We start from the raw sequence: 26,980 nt of genomic DNA on the forward strand, positions 1-26,980 counted from the left end.
AAACTGAGGCTTGACAAAGAGACCTGCCCTGCCCCAGGCTCCAAGGGAAAGTGGCAACCTTCTTTACCTAAGGTACTTTCCTGCTTTCTTGCAAGGAGGAGGGTCTCAGAGCAGGGGCAGAAAGAGGAAAAGCTCTTCCCATTTTAAAGGTGAGGCAACGCGAGTGGTGTCTTATGTCTGTGGTGCCAGCTACTAGGGAGGCTGAGGCAGAAGGATGGCTTGAGCCCAGGAGTTCAAGTCCAGCCTGGGCAACATCGTGAGACCCTGCATCTTAGAAAATAAAACAGGCTGGGTGCAGTGCCTAACACCTGTAATCCCAGCACTATTGGAGGCTGAGGCAGGTGGATCATGAAGTCAGGAGTTCAAGATCAACCTGGACAAGATGGTGAAACCCCATCTCTACTAAAAATACAAAAAAAAAAATTAGCCAGGCGTGGTGGCAGGCCCTGTAATCCCAGCTACTTGGGAGGCTGAGGCAGAGGATGGCTTGAACCTGGGAGGCGGAGGTTGTAGTGGGCTGAGACCAGGACACTTCACTCCAGCCTGAGCAATAGAGCGAGACTCCGTCTCTAAATAAATAAATAAAAATAAAATAAAGGCAGGGCAACGGGGCCAGTAAAGAGCGAACACCATGTCCAAGTTCTGGCAGAAAACCCAAGGCTCCGGGGGCTGGAGTGAGGTACATTCCGCGGAGGCGGACGGGGGCACCAGGGCAGATGAACCCAGGCAGCAGGAAGGGAGGGAGACCCCGGAAGACCGGCTCCGATGCTTAGGCCACCCCCTCCCACAGCGGCTCTCTCAACCAAAGCATCCGGAGTCGCGGCCTCCCCGTGCTCCATTTAGAAATGAGGCAGCCAGACCCCTCATCTTTCAAAGGGGCCCAGACACCCCACCCCGTCCCATGAGCCCCGGGGCTGAGCCAAGGCTTCTCCCGGAGGGGGCCTCTGCCCAGCTGTCCCCTGTGCGTCATGTGCAGGAGGCCAGGCGGCTCGCCTTACAGGGCCCCGGCCGCCTCTATATATAGCCCTTCGAAGACAGCTGCGCAGTCCGAGCGAGCCCCGCAGGAAAGCAGGGGCGCAGAGAGGAGCCCCTTGGCCCCGCCACCCTCCCTAGGCCCCCACCTTCATCCCCCACCCTAGGCCCCCACCATGGCGCTGGGCTTGGAGCAGGCGGAGGAGCAGCGGCTGTACCAGCAGACGCTCCTGCAGGACGGGCTCAAGGACATGCTGGACCACGGCAAGTTCCTGGACTGCGTGGTGCGCGCCGGCGAGCGCGAGTTCCCGTGCCACCGCCTGGTGCTGGCCGCCTGCAGCCCCTACTTCCGCGCGCGCTTCCTGGCCGCGCCCGAGCGCGCGGGCGAGCTGCAGCTGGAGGAGGTGTCGGCCGACGTGGTGGCGCAGGTGCTGCACTACCTGTACACGTCGGAGATCGCGCTGGACGAGGCCAGCGTGCAGGACCTGTTTGCCGCGGCGCACCGCTTCCAGATCCCGTCCATCTTCACCATCTGCGTGTCCTTCCTGCAGAAGCGCCTGTGCCTGTCCAACTGCCTGGCCGTGTTCCGCCTGGGGCTCCTGCTGGACTGCGCGCGCCTGGCCGTGGCCGCCCGAGACTTCATCTGCGCGCACTTCACGCTGGTGGCGCGCGACGCCGACTTCCTGGGACTCTCGGCCGACGAGCTCATCGCCATCATCTCCAGCGACGGCCTGAACGTGGAGAAGGAGGAGGCGGTGTTCGAGGCGGTCATGCGCTGGGCGGGCAGCGGCGAGGCCGAGGCGCAGGCGGAGCGCCAGCGCGCGCTGCCCACCGTCTTCGAGAGCGTGCGCTGCCGCCTGCTGCCGCGCGCCTTCCTGGAGAGCCGCGTGGAGCGCCACCCTCTCGTGCGCGCCCAGCCCGAGCTGCTGCGCAAGGTGCAGATGGTGAAGGACGCGCACGAGGGCCGCCTCACCACGCTGCGCAGGAAGAAGAAGGGGAGGGACGCTGCCAAGGAGGCCGAGAAGGGCGCGGGCGAAGCCAAAGCAGAGGACGAGGAGGAGGCCGAGCGCATCCTACCCGGGATCCTCAACGACACCCTACGCTTCGGCATGTTCCTGCAGGACCTCATCTTCATGGTCAGCGAGGAGGGCGCGGTGGCCTACGACCCTGCAGCCAACGAGTGCTACTGCGCCTCCCTCTCCAGCCAGGTCCCCAAGAACCACGTCAGCCTGGTTACCAAGGAGAACCAGGTCTTCGTGGCTGGAGGCCTCTTCTACAACGAAGACAACAAAGAGGACCCCATGAGCGCCTACTTCCTGCAGGTGCGTGACCAGCCTGGGAGCTGCCAGCTAATCCTGGGCTCTGGGCACTGGAGGGGAGCAGTCTTGGGCCCAGAAGGGGCTTGTGTCTACACAGAGAACTCCGTTGGGTCTAGGGTGAGATGGAGGCGGCTGGCATCTCAGTTTCGGGGATGTGGTAGCCCCAAGTTGGCATATGCTGGAGGTCCTGGCCCTGCACAGTGAGGAGGATCAAGGTTGCCGTCAGGGTCCTGGGCAGGGTCTCTGCGTGAAGGCCTGGCCTGGAGCTCAGAGCAGTGTCCCAGACAAAGGCACCATCCTGTCTGGCCCTGGCATTGTAACAGATGAGGAAGCCGAGGCCCAGCAGGGACCAGTCGAGTGAGGGGCCAGGGCTAAGCTGGGGTGTGACTGTGAGATCTCAGAGGGCACAGTTTCCTGGAGATGGGCCATGTCAGTTTGAGCCTTGCCAGTGGCCGTGTTTCCGCCAGGGAACCATAGACAAGGGACAGAATGGGGGCTGAGCCTGGTGAGCGGCGTGCTCAGGGAGGCTGACCAGCAAGACGGGCGACAGGCATTGGGCCGAGGTTCAGCTCACGAAGCCTTATGTTCGGTTGCCCTGGGGGCTGAGGGCAGCGCCGCCAGCTACTGGCGCAGCAGGGTGGGGACGTTGCTTGTTCCCTCTGGGCCTCTGTTTGTAAGTGGGGATATTATTCCTCCTGCATGATAAGGTCATGGTAAAGTAAGTGATGCTTATAAAGTGCTCATCAGCACAGTGCCCACCCCTCAGAAAACGTTCCAAAAAGATGAGCCCTGAGAATTAACATCTTTATTACAGGCTGTGGAGGTGGACGAGGCTGTGGACTGTAGGTTTTACAGGGTGAAAGGGGGGGCTGCATTTGGAAGTTTCCTGAACAGTGGGATGGAGTGGAGAGCAGGGTAGGGGCAGGCCTCAGTGCCTGGGGAAGTAAGGCCATAGCCGGACCTCCCTCGCAGGGCTGCCCCCATTTCCATGCTGTGAGCCCTACCGCCTGCCATAAAGGTGGCTGCCGGGAGCCTGCCTGGGCGTGGGGGACACTCATCGGCTCTCAGCCTGATGGCAGAGGGGCACTGGCCCTAACTGGGGCAGCGGGACTGCGTGGGGCTGGACTGAGGCCGGGGAGCTGGGGGCGATCGCTGACTGGACCCCTGGCCCGCAGTTTGACCACCTGGACTCAGAGTGGCTGGGGATGCCACCGCTGCCCTCGCCCCGCTGCCTCTTTGGCCTGGGAGAGGCTCTCAACTCCATCTACGTGGTCGGTGGCAGAGAGATCAAGGACGGTGAGCGCTGCCTGGACTCCGTCATGTGCTACGACCGGCTGTGAGTGTGCTGGGGTGGCGCTGAGCACCCCGGGGTGGGTGGGGACTCCGTCATGTGCTACGACCAGCTGTGAGTGTGCTGGGGTGGCGCTGAGCACCCTGGGGTGGGTGGGGACTCCGTCATGTGCTACGACCAGCTGTGAGTGTGCTGGGGTGGCGCTGGGCACCCCGGGGTGGGTGGGGACTCCGTCATGTGCTACGACCAGCTGTGAGTGCGCTGGGGCGGCACTGGGCACCCCGGGGTGGGTGGGGCACGGAGGCCACCGCAGTCTAGGGCCTGGGGTGGGAGCTGGAGCCAGAACCTCAGGCTTAGGTGAGGCTGGGCTTGGGTAGGGGCAGGCAGTTGGGAGGCAGGGTGGGGGCACAGAACTGAGAGTCCCAGGAAGTTCCAGCAATGGCTCTGACGCAGCTCCAGTATGCGTTAGGTGGATGGGTGGATGGGTGCAGAGACGGGGACTGAGCCGAGCTGGGGTGTGTGCCCAACCCCACTCCATCTCCTCCAGGTCATTCAAATGGGGCGAGTCGGACCCGCTGCCCTATGCGGTGTACGGCCACGCAGTGCTGTCTCACATGGACCTTGTCTACGTCATTGGCGGCAAAGGCGGCGACAGGTGAGGCTGGGCCTGGCGCGAGTCGGCGGAGCAGAGGCAGGATCCCCCGGAGGCTGTCAGGAGTTTGTCCTGCTGCCCTGGACACGCCTGCAGCAAGGGTGGCGTCTACACTCACTCCCTCGCTCCACCCCACAGGAAGTGCCTGAATAAGATGTGTGTCTATGACCCCAAGAAGTTCGAGTGGAAGGAGCTGGCACCCATGCAGACCGCCCGCTCACTCTTCGGGGCCACTGTCCACGATGGCCGCATTGTTGTGGCAGCTGGGGTCACCGACACAGGGCTGACCAGCTCTGCTGAGGTGTACAGCATCACAGACAACAAGTACGGAAACTTGTCCCTTCTGCCACGGACAGCTGTGTGGCTTTGGGCCTCTGTCAGCCCCGGCAGGAGCCACAGTCCCTGTCTTGGGTCTCCAGCGTTGAGTTTGGACGTCAGCATAGACACAGGCCTTCTCTCCTGATCAGCAGTGAGGTGGGGAGGCGGGGCAAGGGCTCCGGCCAGCCTGGTCTGCAGGAGGGGCTCCCAGGGCTGGAGGAGGGGATGCCAGGTTCCTCACTCAGGGACTTAGACCTGGCGGGGGCCTAGTGCGAGAGATATAGCAGTGACCGAGACAGAAGCTGCCCTCCCTGGGACACAGAGAAGAGAAAGCTGAACTGAGACAGCTGGACCCAGCTGGCAAACTGGATGAGGGTGGGGGGAGGAGGTCGCCCCAAACTAAAGCAGGTAGGAGGAAAAAGGCCAGGCCTACAGGAGGGAAGGCAGTGCAGGGGCTGGGTGCTGGAGGTGGGATGGGGTGCTGGGGCTGGGTGCTGGAAGTGGGATGCGGTGCTGGGGCTGGGGGCTGGGGCTGGGTGCTGGAGGTGGGATGGGGTGCTGGGGGCTGGGTGCTGGAGGTGGGATGGGGTGCTGGGGCTGGGTGCTGGGGCTGGGTGATGGAGGTGGGATGGGGTGCTGGGGCTGGGTGCTGAGGTGGGTGATGGAGGTGGGATGGGTGCTGGGGCTGAGTGCAGGGGGTGGGTGATGGAGGTGGGATGGGGTTCTGGGGCTGGGTGCTGGGGCCAGGTGATGGAGGTGGGATGGGGTGCTGGGGCTGAGTGCAGGGGGTGGGTGATGGAGGTGGGAAGGCAGTGCTGGGGCTGGGTGCTGGGGCTGGGCGACGGAGGTGGGCTGGGTGCTGGGGCTGGAGCAGGGCCAGCAGGAAAGGGACTGTGTTGCATCTGTGTTCTACACAAGCACTTCACGGCCGCTGGTACAGAGATCGGATTAGGGATTTCCCAGGGGGCAGGAAGGTTGGGGTGGTGAAGGGCAGGAGCCAGGGGCGCCACGGGATGGGGCTGAGGGGATGGCAGGCCAGGGTTTCTCAGGCTGTGCTGGGCATGCCAGTCTCCCGGATGGTGTTAAAGTGCAGATTCCCGGCCTGAGGGCCTATACCGCTGCCCTTCTAACCCACCCCCAGGAGAGGCTGATGCTGCTGGTCCGTGAGCCACACTTGGAGCAGCAAGCGTCTAGGAGGTGGAAGAAACAGGGCTTAGCTCTCGATTGGATGCGGGGGTGGGGGAAGGGCATGTTTCTGAGTGAGGGTGGGAGGCCATTTACTAGAGAATCATGGGGATTGGGTAGGGAAACTGAGGGTCCCCTTAGGACATGGGGCTTTGAAGTGCCTGGCTGTCCAAAAGGATCCCACCTGGAAGGGTGAGGGCTGAGCTGGAGGGAGAGATCTGGGGTCAGTAGCTCGCAGAGGGGCCAGGCTCCCTCGGGAGAGAGGGTGTGCATGGTGAGGGCAGCTGCATTATCCAGGAAGGAGGCCACGCAGGGGATGCCGGAGAGATGGGAGGTGAGGAAAGTCCCGTCCGCAGGGGGTGCGCCCTGGGGCCTCAGTGCACGCGCAGTGGCTGCGGACCTCAGGGAAGGCAGTTTGGAGGACGGACCAAGGCCCAAGGCAGGATCCAGGGCAGCGAAGACATGCTGGGAACACCTGGGCTCTGAAGGGAGGAGAAGGGCCGGGCCGGTGTGCGGGCGGGGGCAGGGCTGCAGGGGCAATGAGGGGCTCAGCGCCTGCTGGGGGCTGGGCTGGGAGTTGGTGGCCAGAATGAGTTCCGGAGAGGGGGAGGGGCAGTGGGAGATCCATGGTGGACTTTGCTGGGCAAGTTGGATAGAATCGGAAGAAGACAGGAAGGGAAAGGGGAGAGGCAAGAGAACGAGGAGGGAAGGGAAGACACGGACAGGGCGGGGCAACGGGCTGGGGGCTTGGGTGCCTGGGACGTGGATTGCAAAGGCGTGCAGCTGGAGCTGTGGGCGCCGGGTGGCAGGGATGGCACTGGACTTGCTGAGGCACCCCGACGATGCACCTCCTCACACCCCAGGTGGGCACCCTTCAAGGCCTTCCCGCAGGAACGCAGCTCCCTCAGCCTGGTCAGCCTGGTGGGCACCCTCTATGCCATCGGAGGCTTTGCCACACTGGAGACTGAGTCCGGAGAGCTTGTTCCCACAGAGCTCAATGACATCTGGAGGTGAGTCTGGTCCCAGGGAGGTGAGGGGGGATCAGGAGCAAGGCTGACACCCACAGCACCGTGGTGGGGTACCGAGGCACTGGGCAAGCTCCTCTGGGGGCAAAGCGGATCCCCCCTCCAGGGAGCCCCGTAGGGAGGAACAGCCAACATACCCTGCTCGGCCGTTTCTCCCAGTTTGCTGGGGAAGTCCAGGCTTGCACAGACCGCACTGTGCCCCACGGTGGAGCAGCGACGATGCTGCAGACAGGAGCGGACCCACAGAAACAGGCCCCAGGCAGCAGCCGGCCTTTCCTCTCTCCTGCCTTCCGGGTGCTTGGTCTGGAGCGAGGGCTGCCACCAGGACCGGGAAGCAGCTGGAGGCCGGGACTTCAGAACCATTGCTCTCGACGGCTGGTCCTTCTCGGGGTGGGGAAAGGAGGCTTTAGCCTCTGGGGCATCTCCTGAGCCTGCAGCCACCCGCTGCTGCAGGCAGCCCCTGGGGAGCACTGCTGCTGGAGGGGACTGGAGACTTCCTAGAAATGGAGCGCGGAAATTCTCGACATTGAGGGGGTGGTGTGGGAGTGTAGACCTTTCTGGAGGGGGGCTTTGAGGAATATGGGAATACCACTTGAGAGGAGATCTTTCCTGGGGAGCAAGGCCCTTCCTGGAGTGTGGGTGGGTGTTTCTGGGTGGGTCCTGTGGGGTCTCCTTTCCCGGAGCCTGGGGACCTTCAGGAGCAGATGTCTTAGAGATGGCCGAGTGCGCTCAGCCGCCTCTCTGCTGCGTTCCACTCTGGACTCAGCTGGCCGAGCTCCCCGTCCTTGTCCCCACCCTTTCTCACCCCCAGGTATAACGAGGAGGAGAAGAAGTGGGAGGGTGTCCTGCGGGAGATCGCCTACGCGGCAGGTGCCACCTTCCTGCCAGTGAGGCTCAACGTGCTTCGCCTGACCAAGATGTGAGCAGCCCGGGGCCTGAGCTCAGTACCATCCCATCCTGCGGCCCTCACAGATCTGGCCTTGTGGGTGCTCCGGAGAAGCGGTCAGGAGAGGCCAGAGTCTGGACCCAGTTAGGGTGCCCTGGGGCTTCGTCAGCCAAGGAAAGGGACGCTGCCTGGCCCCGGCCTTTTGGGCAAGGCTGAGGAACTAGTGGCTTCTCCATTGTCCATGTCTCCCTGGGTCGTCTTGACCCATGAGCCAGAACCACAGGGCGGTATCCTGGCCCTGCCCAGCCTGGCCGAAGCGCTGGAAAGTTCCCCATAGAACTGAGTCTTCTCGCCTATCAGGCGGGAGCGTCCCCGTTAATGCAGTGTACGGGGCAGTCTCTGTCTCTAAGAAGAATAAAGTGCCTTCTGAGCAAGCAGCTCAGGTCTGCGTCCGCGCTCTAGAGCCAGTGAGCAGGTGCTTTGAAGACCTGGGGCTTCAGGGCTTCATGGCTGGGCTGCCTAGTCGGTGGTCTCTGGCCTCCAACTGGTGTCCCCTCCACTGTGGGTGGAAACCCCTGCCCCCCGCCCGAGGCCGAGCCACCAGCTCCTCAGCCACTGTGGATGTGGAGCCAGGGGTCTGTGGAGAGAAGGGGCAGGGAGCAGCCCAGCTGTGGTAGAAAAGTCATTTATTGTGTGGTCAGGCCTCATCTGGCCAGGGAGAGCTGAGCAGGGCCCGTCATTCTGCCCTCCCCCTACTCCAGCTTCTCTTTGTCCTGCCTCTGCTCCTCCTCCAGCGCCAGGCTTCGCTCACGCTCCTTCACCAGCTGAACACCACAGTAGGTGACGAACAGGACGGCCAGCGTGGTCTGGGGGAACCCTGTGTGGGGAAGGGGTCACAGATGCTCAGGCAGCTCCACATCCTCAGTGACTTCTCCTGCCGTCCTTGTCCCGGCGTGCTGGGCCCTCCCTGCTTGGTCCCCGGGGTGATGAGGGGTAGGAGGCATTCTGGAAGGTCCCGGCCCTTGTGCCTGGCACATTCTGTATCTCCACACCCCGCCCCTCACCTGTGAGTAGCAGGCGCCGGGCAACCAGCTCTGTGAACTCGAGGCTGTTCAGGCTCACAAGGTTGTACATGATGATGGCCCAGAAGTTCAAGGCTCCAAAGAGGGCCCGGACCCTGCGGGACATCTGCACTGACAGAGAGGCCTGCGCAGTCCAGCAGGCCAAAGGAGAGAGGGCGAGGTGGGTCAGCAGCCTTGTGGGTCAGCAGCCCAGCCCACATGGCCAGGCAGGTGTCGGGAGCCCCACGCCGGGTCTCCCTCCCTGTTAAACACGGGAGACAGGTCCGGAGCGAAGGCAAGGCCGGACCAGCGCAGTGAGGTCCGGGCACTCCAGCCCATAGAAGGCAGGGAGGGCCGGATCCCCCAGAGCACGCCACTGCCCTGACAACCAGGAGGGGCTGGGGAGAAAGTTCTGGACTGGGGGCAAGGGGTTGGACACCCCCAGAAAGCAGCAGTGCCCCCGCCCTCTGTGACCCAGCCAGTCCCAGCCCCAGATCTCTCTGCTCACCTCAATTCGTGCTAGGGGACCCCACTCCGCCAGTTTTTGCACCCAGAGCTCGAAGTTGAGACCAAAGCAGTTAAGGAATGACCACAGGTAGACGATGTCACAAGGCCCAAGCCAAAGAGTGGTGATGGCGAACGTGGCCACTGTGGCCGCCAGCTCCGGGATCACGGCGGAATGCTCCCCACCAACGTGGTCATACACGTACCTGCAGGAAAAGTGGGAGAAGACCACCGGGAGTGTGGGCAGGGACCACAGGGAGGAGATGGGAGCGGACACAGCAGGGCGAGCTCCTGACATTTCTGACCTCAGGCAGCTGCTCCTCCTCCAACCAACTGCAAAGGGCGGCAGCCCGGCCTGGGGCGTGAGAGCTGCTCCAGCCCGGTCGACTCCGCGGACGATCTCCTCCGGACCCAAGACCTCAAGCACTGCCTCGGGGCCAGCGACCCCCGCCTGTCTTTAGCCCGGTCTCTCCTGCTTTGCATATCTGGTTGCTACCAGCCGAGTCACTTGGATGACAGATTCCCCCGTCCCTGCGCAAACCCCGCTCTGTCCCATCTCAGTGGATGACACCCCCTTCAGCCTCTCAGGGTCTGAGCCTGGGTGCGGGCTGGGATTCTCCATTGGCCTCATCGCCATACTCAAGCAAGCCAGCAAACCCTGCCGGCTGCACTCAGCTCCGACCTCTGCCACCTCCGCCGCCACCACCACCACTGAGACAAGATGGCCTCTCTCCTCACGGAAATGACTGCAAGAGCCTCATAAGGGCTCTTCTCCTGCCTTCGCCCACAGTTCATCTCCGCACAGCAGCCAGAGGCATCTTTTAAGAGTGTAGCTCAGGTCACGTCACTTCAGGGTTAATCCCTCTGACTAACCCCCCATTACAACCAGATTAGACTCAGTCTCTCTTCTCTGGCTAGAAGATCCCACGAAGCCTGGTTTCCATTCCCTCCCGGACCTCGTCAGTCCCCATGCTCCCCCCGTTCACGATGCTGTTCATTGGCCTTTCTGGCCTTCACCCCTCCACAGCTGGGGTTCCCCTATCCCTGCTCAAACCCCGCTCCAGATGTGCCCGTCTTGCTCCCTTCACCTGGTACTCTCTGCCCCACATCTTACCACTCAAATCTCAGTTCAAATGCCACCTCCTCGGAGAAGCCCACCAGACCCCACTAGAGAAGCCCCTATCCTGTCCCATTGCGTGTTTTAGCTTCTTCATAACATGGACCACTCTCAAGCCTCTCCTTCATGTGTTCGACCTGTTTATGGTCTGTCTCTCCCCACTAGGCTGTAAGCTCCACGTGGTCAGGGTCTTTGCCATGTTCACGGCTGTTCCCCAGTGCCTAGAACAGTGTCTGGCACATAGTAGGTGCTCAATAAACATTTGTTAAATAAATTCAGCAGAAGACCCATGAATAACCTGCCTCCATTCCTCGACCTCCTCATTTCCGATGGTGTTTTTCTCCGCTCCACCTCAACCACCCACACCCGTGGCCACACCCCAACTTTGTCACCACTTGAAAGCTCACTCCTTCCTAATTCCCACTCTTTGCCCAACCCCTCTTGACCTCCTGGCCCCCGGCTTTGGCCTTGTGACCCTCTCATCTTTACCACCATCCTTAGCAGGCTTAATGCAATGAGTCGTCACCAGAAACAATCTAAGAACTCTTACTCCTGACTTCTTCCTTCTCACCCGCCTACTTTCTCCTCAGCTACACCAGGCAGTGGAGCCCCACGGGGGAGACCTCACAGCTGCACACGCTGGGGTTCATAAGCCCACCACCTCCAACACCACCTGAAGGTGTCTGTAGTTGGCTGCTTCTCCCACGCTCTGCAGGGGTCACTGTGCCCGTATGTCTCCGCAGACACGAGTGGAGAGACGGTATGAGTGGGGAGATCCAGGCTGGGCTGCAGGGATGGGCACACGTTGCCTCTCCACGTCCCCAGCCCTGCGTTCTCAGCGGATGGCCGCGCCTCCTGCTCCGTGGAAGAGGCTGAGCGTTCGGGGGAGTCCTGTACTTGTCCTCACTAACTTGCCTTCCTCCGCATGCCCACTGGCTTCTCCTCCTCCTCCCGCTGAACCCAGGCCTCTGCCTGGAACTAGCCGCTGTCACCTCCTTCCTCGTGGGGACCTCACTCCGTCAGTCACCCCTGTGTCCTGCACCACCATCTCCTCTGCTGAATGATTCTGCTCCGCGTGCCCTGTTCTCTCCGGTCTCTGACGCGCCCTCTCCTCCCTCAGCCACTCCTCTTCCCCGCAGCCACCCCACACCCCTCGACTTTCCCTCCTTACCTGCCCCTGCGTTGCCCGTGAAAGGCTGCAGCCCTCCACGTTACCAGCACTGGCTTCCCTGCGGCCCCCGCCAGGCCTGGACGGTCTTCCCGTGGCTTCCAGGGCGGGTCTCCTGTCCTCCAACCTCCCTAGTCCTTTCTGCCGGCTCTTCCTTCTCCCTCCAAGCAGAGCACGTGCGGGCCTCACCTCGGCCATCCCCGTCTCCTCTCACTCCACTCCCTCTCCTGACGCCTAGGACCACCTGCCCGCACTCAGCACGCTCTGAGTTCTGTCGGTCCTCCAGACCCTCCTCAGGCCCAGCCACCTCCCTGAATCTCCAGAGGGATATCTCCTGGATTGCAACTAGACATTTCTGAAACTGAAGCCGCCCGTCCTCCCAGGATGGGAGGCTGCATCCAGGCTGCAGGTGGGAATTCAGGCATCACCTCCCTCACGGCCATGTCCTGCCCAGGCTGCTGGCTGTGTGACCCCCTCCCGCCACCTCTCTGCCCCTCTGGGGCCCTCACTCAAGTCCTACCTTCTGTATCTTTCACCCAGACCTCTGCTAAGACCTCCTCACTGCGCTCTTTGCTTCCCCTGGCCCAGGGGTGATCTTTTAAAAGGCGGACCCATCTTGGCACTGCCCTGCTCAGACACCTGGCAGGCTGGCTGTGACCCCACCCCCACTCACTTGCAAAGCCAGTCGTTGATGCCACGGTCAAAGTGCCTGTAAGAGGAAAGCAGGTTGGCATGAACCCTCAGGGTGGGCATGAGCCCTCAGGTGCGTGGGGAGGAGGCCAGGGGAAGGTGTGGTCCCGGGGTGCGCCTCCCCGCCCTGGCCGGCACTCACGTTTCTGCGAAGACGTAGAGGGCGGTGATGCACTTGGGAGGCTGGGGCGGGTCCAGGTGGTCGAGGCACGCCACGGTGTTGACGACGCCGAAGAGGATGGCCGCCTTCACCCAGTCATACACCAGGTTCGAGTAGGCGAGGCCAGCTGAGGGCAGCACACCGTCACTGCCTGGGCTTCATCGCGTGGGGTCTGCCCCCATGGACACCCTGTCCCGCCCCTTCCTTCGGGAGACCCAGGCTCTGCCCGCCCCATGGAGACCACCATATGTGGGAACCAGCCACGGCTGGCGAGGAGGGTGGGCCCTGTGGATGCTGCTCCGGCCCCACAGGACGAAGCTAATGCGGAGCCCCGTGTGTTAGAAAGAACAAGCCCCTGCTCCCGTGCCCTCAGGTGCTTCCCCAGCTGTGGCACCGTGGGGGTGCAGGGGGCTGTTTTCCTGGGGTGGCAGCCCTGCCCCAGCCCTCTTCTGGGAACCCACCAAGCGCACTGTCTGGGAGGCGGTTGGCGAACTTGAGGTCACTGGGGATGGTGAGGATGTAGAAGAAGTGAAAAAAGATGTCCACGGCCATGATGGCTGCCACGCTGAGGCCTGCCTGCGCCCGGATGTGCCACAGCTCACCCTGGCGTCTGACCGGCTCCACCTGGCTTACCTGGGGGGATGTGAATGGTCTGAGGTGGGAGGCAAGCCCTGCCTGGGGAGCCCTGTCTGAGGGGGTTCACCAACTACTGGGGGCAAGAGGGGACATGGCTTTATCCAGGAGTCCTGCCTGAAGGTGGAGACATGAGTCATCCTGGAGTTGGGGGAAGATTTGCAGCCAGCCAAGGGAGACCTGACACAGTACTGCCACAGACCTGCCACTGGAGACCTGCCACAGGAGACCTGCCACAGTACTGCCACAGACCTGCCACTGGAGACCTGCCACAGTACTGCCACAGACCTGCCACAGGAGACCTGCCACAGTACTTCCACAGACCTGCCACAGGAGACCCAGTACTGTCCTGGGAGCCCCATTTGAGTGGGAGGGGAACAGCCATGGCCTGGGAGCCCCGTCTGAGGGAAGAGACGTGTCTCTACCCTGGGATCCCTGCTGGAGGGGAAAGGAGGCCCCATCCTCGGGTCTGAGGAGGGGGACACACACTTCATCTTGGGATCATGCCTGAGGATGGGGAGTTCTACCTGGGAACCCGAATCTGAAAGGGAGATTGAGCCTGTTCTAGACGCCGCAGCGTGTCCCCTCACCTGGGCGTGGAAGCGATCAAAGGTCATGATGGGCCCGAAGAAGAAGAACGGCAGGTAGAAGTTGTACTTGAGCAGGTCAGCCAGGGAGTAGTGGCGGTCGGGGTGGGCACAGCTCTCCAGCGCAAAGCTGGTGCAGCGCAGCACGGTGAAGCCGCTGCCCCCGTGAAACAGCACCTCTTGAAGATCAAAAGTGCCTGTTACAAACCCGCTCTGGAGGAAAAGAACAGGCCACCAGCTCACCGGGGTGCCTCCTGTCTCTGGGAAACCCACTCCCTGGCCCCTGGCTTTCCACAGGGGCCCAGCCTGGTCCTTCCCCCTCCTCTTTTCCAGAGCTAGTTAATTTTGCCCATAGCTCCGTCCCCGCAATGTGAGGAGCCCGGAATGAGCTGGTCAGCTCCTCCTGCGATGCAGGTGGTCACCTTGTGGCCAGGGCACACCCAAAGGCTTGAAGACAGGTGCGAAAGTGAAGGGAATTCTTGGGGATACTTGGGGAGCAAGGACTTTGGATGACATGAGAGGTTTGGGATCTTATCCCTACGCCATCTACCCCTGCACCAGTGCATACCTGCCAAGAGATGAGAGGGTCCATCTTGAAGGAGGCCAGGCTGGCCAGGCCAAGGCCAAGACAGAGCCAGGGCTGGCCCAAGAGCGAGGCCACATAGAGGCCCACGCAGTGACCAAGCAGCAGCAGCAGGTACCAAGGCCCCATTGTGCCCATCACGGCCAGGGCCCCGTACACGGCGTACATCCAGGAGCGGAGCTGTGGATGGGAGAAGGCTTCAGTTTTGCCCCATAAGTGGGGTGCCACCCCAGGAGGGGTTTCCCACAACCCTTGTGGTGAAAGAGGCACTGGCAGCAGGGGACTGGGTGGCCCAGGCCCAGCTCACCTGGGGGGCAACCATCGTGCAGAGTTTAGCAAACAGCACGTGTCCGGAGAGGGCGAAGATGATGACGTTGCGGAAGGACGTGAACCACATCACCCACTCGAAGTCGGCCACGTCCTGGGCAGCCGGGGCAGGAGGTGGGGTGGGTTAGCGTGGGAGGGGGCTGGTCAGAGCCCAGCACCTTCCCGCCTTCGTGTTCTTCTTGTATTATCATCATGTTTAAATTTAATAATAATTACGATTTTTACACTGGCTAACCCAGCACGTCCTCTATGCAAACGCAAGAGCAGGGCCTCCAGGTCTGCCCAGTCCTCTCCGAGGGACGTGCACAGGCTGGTGGGTAGAAAGGAGTGAAGGCACCTGGGGGACTCCTCCTGCCACCACGCCCTGCCTGCCATTCCCCTTACTGCTGTTTCTGGGAAGGGAGGTGCTGGAGGCTCCGCTGAAGCACTCTCCACTAACGCCACCCGTTTCCCAAGGGAGCAGGGTGCGGGCAGGCTCGCTGCCCCAGGAGGGTACAGGAGGGGCCAGGGGAAGCTGGAAGCACTGAAGCTCCAGCCAGAGGCCCCCGAGCTCCGCTCCGTGTAACTTGAGGACCTCCGCAACATCGGGAGCAGCGGAGAAGCGTTGGGATGGGAGGGACCCTGGAGTTCGGGGGACCCTGGAGTGGGGGGGGACCCTGGAGTGCGGGGAACCCTGGAGGGGGGGGGGCCCTGGGGTGGGGGGAACATGCTCCCGAAACGTCTTCCTGTGGGCCCCATCTAAGAACAGAGTGTGGCCTCAGGGAGAGGGCCCCTCACACACCGCGCCCCACCTTTCCCACCTTCCCCTGGACAAGGCTGCCCCACCCTGGGGAGTGAGGGCGTCGGGAGCAGGGCGCAGGTCTGGTATCTCTGGGGCTGTGTCTGCTTCTCTCTGGGCTTTTGCTATGTTTCTGGGTCCAGGCTTCTGACTGTGTCTGTGTCTGTGTGTGTCTATGTTGTGTTTATGTGTGTATGTGTGTGTGTCTGGGTCCAGGCCTCTGTGTGTGAGTGTGTGCATGTGTGTGTGTGTCTGGGTCCAGGCCTCTGTGTGTGTCCTTGTGTGTATATATGTCTGTGTGTGTGTGTCCATATGTCTGGGTCCAGGTCTCCGACTGTGTGTGTCAGGGTGTCCGTGTCTGGGTCTAGGGCTCTGTGTGTGTGTGTATGTGTGTGTGTGTGTGTCCAGGCCTCTGTGTGTGTGTGTCTGTGTGTGTGCATCCAGGCCTCTGTGTGTGTGTCTGTGTGTGGGGGGGGGGTCCAGGCCTCCGTGTGTGTGTGTGTGTGTCTGTGTGTGTGTGTGACTCTACGTCCATGTCTCTGTCAGTGTGTCTGCACCTGGCTCAACCCAGTCCCCAGTGCCTAACTGAGATGGGAGCCCCAGGCTGAAAAGGGAGGTGCAGCCCTGTTAGAAGGTGTACCCTGGATCTGGAGCCTGTCAGTTTCTGGCCTTGCTGGTTGGAACCCTGAGGCCCTCAGGGGAGGAAGGGTCCTGTCCCCCTGCCCCCGGCACAGCCGTTACCTTGTGAGGCCTCAAGGAGGCCGTGGCCAGCATAGGCCAGGGCCCCACTCAGCACCAGAGAGTACAGGCCCAGCTCAGCCGCCGGCAGTGCCGTCTTGATGCGCATACCCTGGACAGGGCTGGGGAGACAGGCCGTGTGAGGGCGCTGCCGTCTCCAGCCCTGCCTCGCCCCACCTCCTGGCCCGTCACCCCAGTGAGGACCCTGCTCTGAAAAGAGATTGCCCCACCCGCCCCTTGGGGACCTTGTGACATTACTCTGCCTGCTCCTGTGCCCCCCACTGCTCGCAGGCCCCCCAGCACTGTGCCATCTCAGCTGTGGCTCCTGTCCCCACCCCACCCATCAAGGCTCTTGCTGGCAGAGCTGTCACCTTGATTGACATCTTCATGCCTTCCAGAGGGCCGCCCTCTGTCAGACCCACTCCTGCCAAGGCCCCCGTGACCTTCGTGCGTGCGGAGAAACTTCATCTCTATCACTGCAATCAGGTTTCTGGCCGCGGAGTCCCACCTCGTTCAGTGAGTCTCCTTCAGCTCCTCACAAAGCCCAGCCTCTCTAAGACCCCTTCTCTGACTCCCACGCCCCTCCCTGGGATCCCGTGACCTCCACAGGTGCTGCGCCTAGAGCCAAGCCTCTGCCTCTGGCCTGGGCCTCCAGCCTGTCACTGACACCTGCCCCCAACAGGGCCTGGAGCTCCAGCTCCACTTCCCAGGCCCTGCCCGTGTCCGTGACCACACTGCCCACACCCTCAGCACCCCGTGGATCCAGGCCCTGGGCGCCGGCTGGAGGCTGTGCTGTTTGAGGAGGTGCCCTGGAGGGGTGGATGTGGGGCGAGGCGGGGCCAGGCGGGAGTCCGAGAGGGTGCTGGCCGCTGTCCAAGGTGCTGACCAGAATCGGGCCCTGGTGGAGCCCGGCCCTCCCTCCCTCCAGGGCCTGGCTGGTCCCCTAGGGTCCTGCTGGGCCTCCCTGTGGCCTCAGCTGGCACCTCTGCCCTTCCTACCCTGCTTTGGCCTGGCCCAGGGGCTTCCTAAGGACCCCGCGGGTACCAACTCAGCATGCAAATTAAAGGGATAACATGACCAGGCACCTCCTGGGCTGACGGGGCCAAGAGGTGGTTGATGTGGCCTTTTTGCCCACCTTCGATCCTCCCCCAAATTCCCAGTCCTGCAGCCATCTCCCCAGGCCCCCGAGGTCAGCAATCTCCTCGTACAGATGGATCACGGGCCAGATAGGGGTAGGAACCTGTCAAGGTCACACAGCAGACCTGGGACAGGCTTCTGCCCACCTCCCCTCAGGATCGGGTTTCTCAGTGACCCCTCTGGAATCTTGCGTGAGAGAAGACCACCACTGTCCCTGCCCACAGCAGAGGCTGCCAGCCCAAGGGTGGAGGGACCTCCTCACCAGCTGGGTGGGGGTGGAGAGGCCCTGGGGATCAGGTTAATAGAGCAGGAGCTTGAAACCGGAGCTTGGTGAAGAGCCTGAGAAAGCTTTGTCAGCTGCCTCCCACTCGCCACTTTCCAATTTTAGCTCCCCATGGCCGGTGCGGGGTGTCCCCAGCGAGGCCTCTGCAAGGAGCTGGCCCCCAGCCTGGGGCCTCTCCTGATAGACCCCCGGACGGGGGCTGGCCTGTGGACACAGGGGCATCCCCTTTCCCCTGGTCCTGCCTGCCCCTGATGCCCTTGGGGTAAACCCCGCTTTGGGGCCTGTGATTTGGGTTGAGGGCCTGGGGTGTGCCCCGCAAGTCTCAAGAGCCCCAGAGTATCTGAATCCCCAGCTGGTACTGACCTTGGGAGTCCGCGAGGGACCCTGGCACACTGCCCACCTCGGGCTCTGGGGTCCTGCGTCCAACTGTCCGTCCGTCTGACAGGCTGAGCTCTAGGGCCACAGTGGGGTGTGTCCAGCCCTGGGGTCCCCACCCCCTTGAGGTTATGAGCGGTGAGTGGTGACAGCGGGAGGAGAAGGGGAGGAGGAGGTGGCCTTCCTGAAGTGGAGCTGAGCAGAGTGGAGCTGAGCCGAGCGCCGCAGCGCTGTGGCCACAGGGAGCCGAAGGGAGGATCCTTGGAGGGGGGCGGTGCTGGGGGGAGGTGTCCAGTAGCAGAGGCTCAGACAGGGACACCTGGGTCTCTCTTCAGCCTGCCTCCCTTGGCTCCTAGAGAGCCTGTGCCTCTCTCACTGCTACCCAGGACTTCCCTCGTCCAGAAGACTTCCTGGTGGCCCCACCAGCCGCTCCAGGCTTGTAAGCCCTGCCCCCACCACAGCCACACACACTCACATCATGTGCACACTTTCACACCTGGGCTCCAGGGACTCCAGCCGCCCCCCGCTTTACATAAGACCTCCTGGGGACTATCCCAGGGCAGACGCATTTTGCCCCCTGCCCTGGTCCTTTTCATTATGCAATGAGTCCTGGCAGGCCACACATCAGTGCCTGAGGGAGGGCTGGCTTGCCTGATGGGACTGGAAGTGGCATGGTACATGTGGCTGAGAGGGGTCCCCGCAGGCCAGCCCTGTCCCATACGGAGTGTCCTGGAGGGGGGTGCCAGCAGGGTCACTTGGCAAGGCTTGTGGGTACTTAGAATGGCTGGCATCCTCTTGATGGCAGAATGGAGGCAGACAGGAAGACAGGAGTGCTCCTGACCAACTGGGGGTCCTGCTGTGACAGGGCCCTCATTTTGGAAGGGAGCATCAGCCCTGGACGCCTGAGGGGAGGAGTATCCTGAAGATGCTCCTGAGATTAAGAACCTCTGACAGTGCCCTCTCGGATGAGGCGGAGTCATGGGGAGCTGTGTGTGTCTGCGCCATCTGTAGAGGCCTGAACACATGTGTGCCGTGGGGAGGATCTGAGGGGTGGGAGGAGCTCCGTGGCTGTGATCAGTCACAGGACAGCTCCTGGAGCCCCTGCTGATCCTGTGACCCCAGCTTCAGGCTCAGCTGAGGAGGCAGGAAGGAGGCGCTGCTTCCCACCCACCAGGGCCCAGGAAGGACAGCAAGGAGACTCCCAACATACACACGCCACGCAGGACGCAGAGGGCGCGGAGAAGCGTGAGTGCTGGCCACCGCACAGTGTAGGCTGCGTTAACGCCGCGGTGGGTAATGGCCACCAGAGAGGCCAGCACCAGGGAGGGAACGGTACCCGAGCCAGACTTCAGGCTTCAGGGGGGCTTCCTGGAGGAGGAGTCAGTGGTTGTTAGGAGTAAGTTAATCACAGCAGCAGGACGTACAGGGATTAACTTCTCAGTGTCACCACCGGCCACAGGGAAGGCGTCACCATTGTCTGCAGGTGGAAGAACCTGGTACCTGAGGAAGCCCCATAAGCTCCTGGCACTGACCGCCCTGTAGGGTGAGAAGCCTGCGCACCCACACCGGGCCCCTCACGAGGCTGGAGGAAGCAGACAGGGTGGTTTGACCCAAGTTAAGAACACAGGTTCAGCCAATTGACTTGACCTGAGCTGGCATGACCTACATCTTTGGGCCTCAGACCCTCAGCTGTGAAATGGGCATACCGCTGGCTCTGGCCCTCACGGGGGTGGCAGGGGTACCGGCGACTCACCCCATGACAGGGGCCTCGCTCATAAACAGAGAGCCACAGCCAGCCTGGCCCCCAAGGCCCAGAGAGGCTGGTTTCACACACAGCAGTGAGGGTTTCCCGGGTGACCAGCGCACGGCAGAGTCTGCAGGGAGTGTGGGGGGCGGGAAAGGCAGGGGGTGGAGGGCTAGGGAGGCCCCATGGTCTGACCTGTGAGGGGTGGCCGGGGAGGGCACCTGGCGAGGCCAGCCCACACGAGGGGCAGGAAGCTGCCTGAACTACGACCAGCGCTTGGCCCTGGGGCCACCTCCCAAACACCACAAGGGCCTTGGAAAAGATGCCGTGGGGAGTGGGGACATTCTCTCAAACCCGAGTCTTTTTTCAGTGCTTTTTCGGTTGTTTGTTGCTCCAAATAAAAACGGTAGGAAAGTATCCTCTGCGTTTGCAAGTGTGTGTGCGACTGTGTTTGACCAGATGTGTGTGGAGTCTGTGTGTGGTTTTGTGTTGTATGTTGTTCACGGTGTGTGTTTGCTGAGTGTGTGCGCTGTGTGTATTGCTTGTGTGTGTACATGTATCGTACATGCATGTGTGATGTGTGCACTCTGTGCATGTGTTTTGTGTGTGTGTGTGTGTGTGTGTGCAAGGCTGAGGGATATCGTAGAGACAGTGCATATAAAGGCACAACAGTGGGAGAAGGTGGGCAGACTTCGTGCTCAGAGCTGGCTGTGGGCTGGCCAGGGGCGGGGAGGAGGAGCTGGTTCTGGCCCCTAGTTGTGGGGGGCCCAGGGGAGCACACCCACTGGAGGTCACCCTGCCCTGGTCTCCTGGGAGCAGGGGAGGGGCCCAGTGGCAATGTAGTGTGTCTGAGGAAGCCTGAGCCAGGTGCAACCTTGTCCAGAGGCCCCCATGGGGACAGTGGCCAAACCACATCCACGGCTCCGCCAGGTCTGACCTGTCAGTGCTGGAACCTGAGCACCAAGACTTGCAGCACCTGCCTGGGGTGCCAGGAAGAGCCCTCGCCCTCACGCGAGGCGACCCTGCCGCGTAACTCTTCACTCAGCCCTGCCCCTCAACCTGCCAAGGCACCTGCACTCTCTCCTCCAGCTGCCACCTCGAGGCCCTGGCCAGCGTCCCTGGCGTCTCGGCCCCCCACCTGTTGCCCACCTGCCTGAGGGATCGGGGGGCCATCCTCAGGGTGCCAGGGACAGACGTGCTGCCTGGGAGCGGACGGGCACTAACCTGACAGGCCCACTGCCTGGCTCTGTGCCTGGCTCACCTGGGTTGGGTTTCTCAGGGTCCCTATCCTTGACCCCTTTGACCACCTCCTTCCCTTGAAAATCTTTCTCACAGGCTCTCCTTGCCTTCCCTTTACCATCCTTGCTCCTTTGCTCAGGGAGGTGTGAAGGACACAGGGCTCCCTGTCAGCCCCTCTCCACCCAGATCTGATCAGGGAGGCTGGGAGCTTGGGAACCGCCACAGGGACGGGGTGGGGACGGTGGGGGGGGGGAGGGGGTAGCCCCGTGCTGCAGTCTGGGGCCAGGTGCCCTTCCCGCCCAGCTCCATCACGGCGTTTCCCACGCCTCTGATTGGACTGGGAACTCCCTGGAAGGAGGAAATGAGCCAGATTCACCTCCAGGCCCCTCCCAGGCCCGCAGAGGCTGGCATGCTGTTGGCACTCACAGATGGCCTGGTGGCCGACTGGCTGGATGGAACGGTGACCTGTGACCAGTCTGTGTCTCTCCCCAGCTGACCTGGGAGTTCCTGGAGGCCAGGGACTGTGCCTGCCTCACTGTGGCACGTCTGTGCCTGGGGCAGAGGAACTGCTCAAGTTCTGGTGAGCGAGTGGAGGGAAGACGGACAGCAAGTGTTTGCTGAGCACTTACTGCGTGCTAGCAGCTGCTCTGGCACTGGGTGCTTCACTTCAGTGAGCCCTGCAGAGGGTTCCCATGGGGGAATGCAGCAGACCTGATCTAACCAAGCTGGGGGTGGGGAGGTGCCTGGTGCAGGCGCCAGCAGGCGTGACAGGGACTCCCACACACGGCACACAGCAGTCTGTCCAGGTCGCCCCTACAGTCTGGAAACTGGAACACTCGTCTTCATACCCAGAGTTGGCTGGAATCGGTTTGCCCAAATGTGCAAACGAGATTTCCCGTGCCTGCCCATCAGCAGTTCTTCTCTCCCCTCTTTCTTATATAACGTTTGTTGAAATCAATCTATGGTTTTACGCCCCTTGTACAGAAATAAACAGAGAACTAATAATTATTGAAACAACTTTGGGCTACTGACATGTATGTTAATAACAGCCCCCCCAGGGAGGATTTTATTGTCCCCATTTTATAGATAAGAATGTGGAGGATCAGAGAGGTTACACTACTTGCCCAAGGCCACACAGCTGGTAGGTGGGGAGAGAAGCATGCCCCAGGCACCCCCACCCGTTCAGACTCCATGACTGACGCCCCTTCCTCTCAGACCTAGCCCAGGAAGGGCGGCAGAACCACCCTGGAAAGGCTGGCGTGTAGGTCACACCACCTCTGCACTTCCCTGAGGTGACCCTGAGGAAGGACGGCTGGTCCTGTGCCTGCCTCTCACTCCCTGAGCTGCCCTGAGGCCGGAGCCTGCACCCCACACACTCACCACCCTCTGGGCTCCCCAGTGCTGCAGGAGAAGGTGTTCAGACCCAGCATCCCTGAGGCCCACCCCTCGCTGTCACACACTGTCCCCTCCCAGCACAGATCCTCTCCCTCCCGACTCTCTGCCTGGCCATTTTCCTTCACAAGGAACCAGAGAAAACTCTTCCTTCCTGCAGACCCCTAGGGCCCCGTAAGAACCACCAGTTCATCTCCGTGGCCGCTGCTCTCCTGGCTGTGGGAGCTCCATGCAGGGTCAGAGGCCTCCTGAGGAGTGGCAGCTGGCACCAGGTCCCTCCGGAGCCCCACCCCCAAGGAAGGGGCTGAGAAGACAGGGTTCCAGCAGCCCCACGGCTTTTCCTGGGGAAGGGGGTGTTTTCATAGTAGGGCACCTGCATCTGTGCCTCACTGCACAAGCAACACACAAGCGGCTATGTCTTCACCTGTGGGAATGTGTCCACAGCCACGTGTGCTCTTCTGCACCAGGGTCTCCGTGAGTGTGCACATGGAGAGGCCTGTGTGCGTGCATAGCTGCACGCTCCTGAATTGTACTTGTGTGCATCTGCAGCATTGTGTGGGCCTGTGGGTACACATGTGTGGCCGGGATATCTGAAGTTGGCGTGTGTGGCTATGGAGGACCCTCTGTGGGGACACTCATTCCTGTAGCTGTAATTGCGTAGCTACAGCTGAGAAAGGGCAACACTGTGACAGTCACACACAGGCCTGCAGACCCTTAGGGTCCCCTGCAGCAGCCCTCCCAGACCACTGTGGCAAGGAAGGAACACTGTACCTTCAGCTGCCTGAAGCTCCAGCCGAGCCCTCCCCAGTCCTCTGCCACCAGCACCCACCAGCCGCAGTCTTGGTGAGCAGGCGGAGGTGCTCAGGGCAGCTGCCTGGGATGGGGCTGCCCAGTGGCGGGTGGGCATGCCGACCCTGGCTAACCCCTCAACGGCAAGACCCTGGTTTTGGGTCGCGGACTGCAGTTAAATATTAGTTCAGCTTCTTTCTGCGACCCTCAGTTTCTTCATCCGTCAAATAGGGTGACAATCCCCTGGGTTACTGGAAGACTGGGTGGGGCCAGACTTCCACAGTAGATGCTACTCACTGGGAGCTGCGGTGACTATGAAAATGCTTATTATTACAAGTCCGAGGGTCTGCATCTGGGGCAGAACCTGAGGGCGGCTGACAATCCAGCTGAGGGCACCGTGCCCCAAGTCTGCGCAGGGCGTGGACGGCTACAGATGGAGCCGGGATGGGGTGAGGGACAGGGCGGGGCTCAGTGGCGTGGGACGTGCCCAGCCAGAGTAACCAAGGGCTCTCCTGTGTGTGGGGCCACGGGGCGTCCATGGCAAGTGCCTAGGACCAGGGCGGCGAGCACCTGGACAAGGGACACGTCTGCCATACGCAGCCACCTTGCTGTCCCGGAGCTGTCACCTCTGCCAGCGGGCCACTGTGCCTCTCTGCTGCTGCAGCCCGGCCGGCCTGCAGGGTCTCTCAGTGTCCCTCCAGGGCTTCTCTTCTGCCCTCCTGGCCTGCGGCGTCGGTTTTGGTCATCCTGAAGGAGCCTCTTCTGGTAGCAGCAGCTGAGCTGGCTACCCTGGGCCGGCTTCCCGGAGCAGATGGAGCTGGGGTGTGTGGCTATGGGGCACCCGAGGCTGCCCACCCGGCCAGGCCGACACTGGGCTGTCACCTACTGCTTGTCTGTCTTCTGCTGCCGCAGGGCCTGCAGGAAGACACTTTTCACCTGGCCCAGGATCTCGCGGTACATCCGGAAGTCCTCCTCCTTTCCCTGCAGGGCACTGGCCAGGGCAGCCTTCAGCATTTCATTCTCCTCCCCCTGGACGGCCAGCCTGGACCACAAGAAACAGTGCTCAGTGTGGCGGGAGCTGCACACAGGTGCGTGGGTGGGAATGTGGCTGCCAGCACGGCTGCTCTTCAGGCTCAGGGTCCCTCTGACCCATGCCATCCTCTCACAGACTCGGGGATACCGTGGATTCCTCTCGAAGGGCCTGGCTCCCCGCAACACTAAGCTGCCTCAAGACAGCTTAGAAACTGAGTTCTCATTGGTAGAGGGTCCTGTCTTTCCTTTCGAATGGCTGCGTGGGATCTTAAAAGGTTTGACTTGGCGAGAAACTGAGTTTAGTGATTCATGCTTGATAAACTTTCTCTCTGACTATGGGTCATCAGCGTTTGGGCCGGACCCTCTGTCCTCTGAAGGCCTGTCCCTGAATGACAGGCCTGGAATCCAGGACCAAGCAGGACCAGCCTTCTGGGCAAATGCATCACAAGTGCAAGGGGAGGGACATAGCCCCTCTGCCCCTGAAGGCGCCTCCACCCAGACAACCCCACCCTTTCAGGAAGGCGGGCGAGGGGTACCTGGTTGTCAGCTCTTCCATTTGGGATTCTGTGGGCATGTCGGAGAGTTGGGCAGACGACGGGTCCTTCTCGCTCCCAGCTGGGTTGTGCCTGGCGTTGGAGGTGGGCAGACCTGTGGGGCAGCAGCAGCCACCCTGTGAGGAGGCCACAGCCCTGCGCTGGCACCCTGCTTCTCCTCCCCCATTGCCCACTGCCTGCGCCTCCACATCGGAAACGGCGCACCGCCTTCGGGCGCCGGGCAGCCCTGAGCTCTGCTTCCCTCCAGCCCGCCGGGCGCCTCCTCCGCACGCCTCTGCCCGGCTCTGGCCTCGGCTACAGCCCTGACTCCGCCTGCCTTGTACCAAGGTGGTTGGTTCTCACCTCCCTGTCTCCATCTTTATACTTTACAAGTTTCTGGTAATTGATTTTCTTTTTTTTTTGAGACAGAGTCTTGCGCAATCTGCGCCTCCCGGGTTCAAGCGATCCTTGTGCCTCGGCCTCCTGAGTAGCTGGGACAACAGGTGCCTGCCACCATGCCCAGCTAATTTGTGTATTTTTTGCAGAGACAGGGTTTCACCATGTTGGCCAGGCTGGTCTCAAACTCCTGGCCTCAAGTGATTCACCCACCCTGGCCTCCCAAAGTGCTGGGATCACAGGCGTAAACCACCATGCCCAGCCTGGTAATTCATTTTCAAAACGAGAAGCCAGCTGGGCCTGAGGTGGGGGCTGCGGCTGAGCCGAGTCACTGTACCTGACGCCCTCATGCCAGTGGTCCCCATCCAGGCCAGCAGCTTCATCCCAGGAAGCCGGTGATCCAGGGTCCTGGGTTTGAGGGATACAGAATGCTCACAGAAAGGAGACAAAGCAGCCGGGCACAGTGGCTCACACTTGAAATCCCAGCACTTTGGGAGGCTGAGGCCGGAGGATTGCCTGAGGTCAGGAGTTCAAGAGCAGTCTGGCCAACAGGGTGAAACCCTGTCTCTACTAAAAATACACACACACAAAAATGAGCCAGGCACGGTGGTGTGTGCCTGTAATCCCTGCTACTTGGGAAGCTGAGGCAGGGGAACTGCTTGAACCCAGGAGGTGAAGGCTGCAGTGAGCCGAGCTGGCACCGCTGTGCTCCAGCCTGGGCGACAGAGCCAGACTCTCTCAAAGAAAAAAAAAGAAAGACAAAGCCCAGCTGGCAGTGAACTTGGGCAAAATCACAGCCTCAGAAAAGCTCAGCGCTGAAAAGGCCTCAGCTGGTGTGACCCGTGGTAAATCATCTGGCATCAGTAGACCTGGCTTTCGCCCTCTGCTGAGAGGCCTCAGGCAAACTATCAGCCTCTCCGAGCTGGTTTCCTCACCGGAAAAGGAGGGATAACAGCTTCTGCCTCTGGAGCCCTGGCAGCCTCGGGGAATCCCACTGGCTCTCAAGGCCTGTGCAGCTGGGCCACCGCGGCCTCCTTGCCGCCTCGCTGCTCCTCCAAGCCCCAGCTAAGCCTCCGTGCACCCACATCTGCTCTTCCCTCGGGGTCTGCAGGACACACCGCTCCCCGTTCCTCCATCTCTGCTCAGATGTCCAGCTCCCCCACTGGAGCGGGACTGCATGGAGGACGGAATTGCAAATCCAGTCTCCTGATTTTACAGATGGGCCGGGGGCAGGCGGGGAGGTGCTGCTCTGCTCCCCAGAGGGGCAGCACTTTGCCCATGTTACAGGCCAGCAGGCAGCAGAGGTCACGGGCATGGTTTCCCTCAGGTAGCTGCCCTCACTGTCCAGCAGGGAACAAAGCAACTTCCCGGCTGGGGCTTAGCCCTCCCTGGCTGGAAGTCCTGCTGCCTGGGAGGTGGGCCCCAGCCTGGAGAAGCCACACTCCTAGGGGACATACTCCTAAGAGCCCAGGAGGGTCAGCAAGCCTAAGCCCCAGGGACCCTTCTAGCCTGGATTCTCAGAAGCTCCTGGCCTTGCTGGTGGAGAAGAGAAAACAGGTGGCCCCAACCCCCTTGTACCCTACTTCTGGCACACCCTTCTGAAACGTTCTGACCTCATCCGGGCTGAGCACTGAGACCAAGGGTCTGCTTATCCTTGGCTGGGGAGGGGTTGGGGGCTGCTGGAGTGTTGAGAGGGGTGCAGGGGGGCAGCAGCACCTCCTCTCCAGAGCCTGGAGGGGCTGGGACAGGTGGGATGGGGAGGTCCAAGGAGGCAGGCCCAGCCCCCCACAGGGAGGCCCTCCCTCCCTGGAGTCAGCCATCCCACACCCCAGCCCGCCCCAGCTGCACAAGACACGGATGCTGCTGGTGTGGACACCGCACCTTCCTCTGCATTAGAGCAACAGACCTTCCAGGTAGGGACGGCGTTTCCTAGTGCCCCTCTGCCCCTGGCTATGCCCAGCTGTCTAGGATCTGGACGGCATTTCCTAGCGCCCTTCTGCCCGTGGCTATGCCCAGCTGTCTAGGATCTGGATGGCATTTCCTAGCGCCCCTCTGCCCCGGCTATG

At 61.7% G+C, this 26,980-nt stretch overlaps 3 protein-coding genes and 1 long non-coding RNA gene across 7 annotated transcripts in view; 1 reads left to right on the forward strand and 3 right to left on the reverse strand.

Annotated features, from left to right (window-relative positions):
* Positions 1-1,033: 1,033 nt before the first annotated feature.
* KLHL40 (kelch like family member 40) lies at positions 1,034-8,085 on the forward strand. Its single transcript, XM_032264229.1, has 6 exons — positions 1,034-2,294; positions 3,467-3,627; positions 4,130-4,237; positions 4,373-4,558; positions 6,601-6,747; positions 7,574-8,085. Exons 1-6 carry the CDS (start codon positions 1,149-1,151, stop codon positions 7,683-7,685), a joined length of 1,860 nt encoding a protein of 619 aa, XP_032120120.1. The 5' UTR covers positions 1,034-1,148; the 3' UTR covers positions 7,686-8,085.
* A 232-nt stretch (positions 8,086-8,317) lies between these two features.
* On the reverse strand, positions 8,318-15,040 carry HHATL (hedgehog acyltransferase like). Its single transcript, XM_032264230.1, has 9 exons — positions 14,459-15,040; positions 14,137-14,331; positions 13,572-13,781; positions 12,810-12,981; positions 12,331-12,475; positions 12,172-12,207; positions 9,218-9,419; positions 8,713-8,854; positions 8,318-8,525 (listed from the first exon to the last, which is right to left on the reverse strand). Exons 1-9 carry the CDS (start codon positions 14,546-14,548, stop codon positions 8,401-8,403), a joined length of 1,317 nt encoding a protein of 438 aa, XP_032120121.1. The 5' UTR covers positions 14,549-15,040; the 3' UTR covers positions 8,318-8,400.
* Positions 15,041-15,176: 136 nt separating this feature from the next.
* On the reverse strand, positions 15,177-18,055 carry LOC116540650. The gene is made up of 3 exons (XR_004264535.1): positions 17,778-18,055; positions 15,998-16,106; positions 15,177-15,216 (listed from the first exon to the last, which is right to left on the reverse strand). It is a non-coding gene; the product is annotated as an uncharacterized LOC116540650 (long non-coding RNA).
* A 2,983-nt stretch (positions 18,056-21,038) lies between these two features.
* CCDC13 (coiled-coil domain containing 13) overlaps positions 21,039-26,980 on the reverse strand; it is a 63,615-nt gene continuing 57,673 nt past the window's right edge. For 2 of the 4 annotated variants that reach the window (XM_032264228.1, XM_032264227.1), the window contains 2 exons: positions 24,522-24,633; positions 21,039-23,995 (listed from right to left, as the gene is read on the reverse strand). In XM_032264228.1, the coding sequence (XP_032120119.1) occupies positions 23,836-23,995; positions 24,522-24,633 (272 nt within the window). In that variant the 3' untranslated portion in view covers positions 21,039-23,835. The remainder of the gene's footprint in view (positions 23,996-24,521; positions 24,634-26,980) is intronic. The other 2 variants (XM_032264226.1, XM_032264225.1) reach the window with 2 other exon arrangements.

This window comes from Sapajus apella, unplaced genomic scaffold (genome assembly GCF_009761245.1).
Source record: "Sapajus apella isolate SASKATOON/1434 unplaced genomic scaffold, GSC_monkey_1.0 scaffold143, whole genome shotgun sequence".
In the NCBI taxonomy this organism is placed as follows: Eukaryota; Metazoa; Chordata; class Mammalia; order Primates; family Cebidae; genus Sapajus; species Sapajus apella.

What these genes read in the sequence shown, in the direction of transcription:
- KLHL40 (XM_032264229.1), top strand. Translation starts at nt 1,149, where the DNA reads ATGGCGCTGGGCTTGGAGCAGGCGGAGGAGCAGCGGCTGTACCAGCAG. An exon ending in TGAGCGCCTACTTCCTGCAG is followed by an intron (nt 2,295 to 3,466) that starts GTGCGTGACCAG and finishes CCTGGCCCGCAG; the next exon opens with TTTGACCACCTGGACTCAGA. An exon ending in GAGCTCAATGACATCTGGAG is followed by an intron (nt 6,748 to 7,573) that starts GTGAGTCTGGTC and finishes TCTCACCCCCAG; the next exon opens with GTATAACGAGGAGGAGAAGA.
- HHATL (XM_032264230.1), bottom strand. Translation starts at nt 14,548, where the DNA reads ATGTGGTTCACGTCCTTCCGCAACGTCATCATCTTCGCCCTCTCCGGA. An exon ending in CCTCCCAGACAGTGCGCTTG is followed by an intron (nt 12,476 to 12,809) that starts GTGGGTTCCCAG and finishes TGCTGCCCTCAG; the next exon opens with CTGGCCTCGCCTACTCGAAC. An exon ending in CCGGCGCCTGCTACTCACAG is followed by an intron (nt 8,526 to 8,712) that starts GTGAGGGGCGGG and finishes TTCCCCACACAG; the next exon opens with GGTTCCCCCAGACCACGCTG.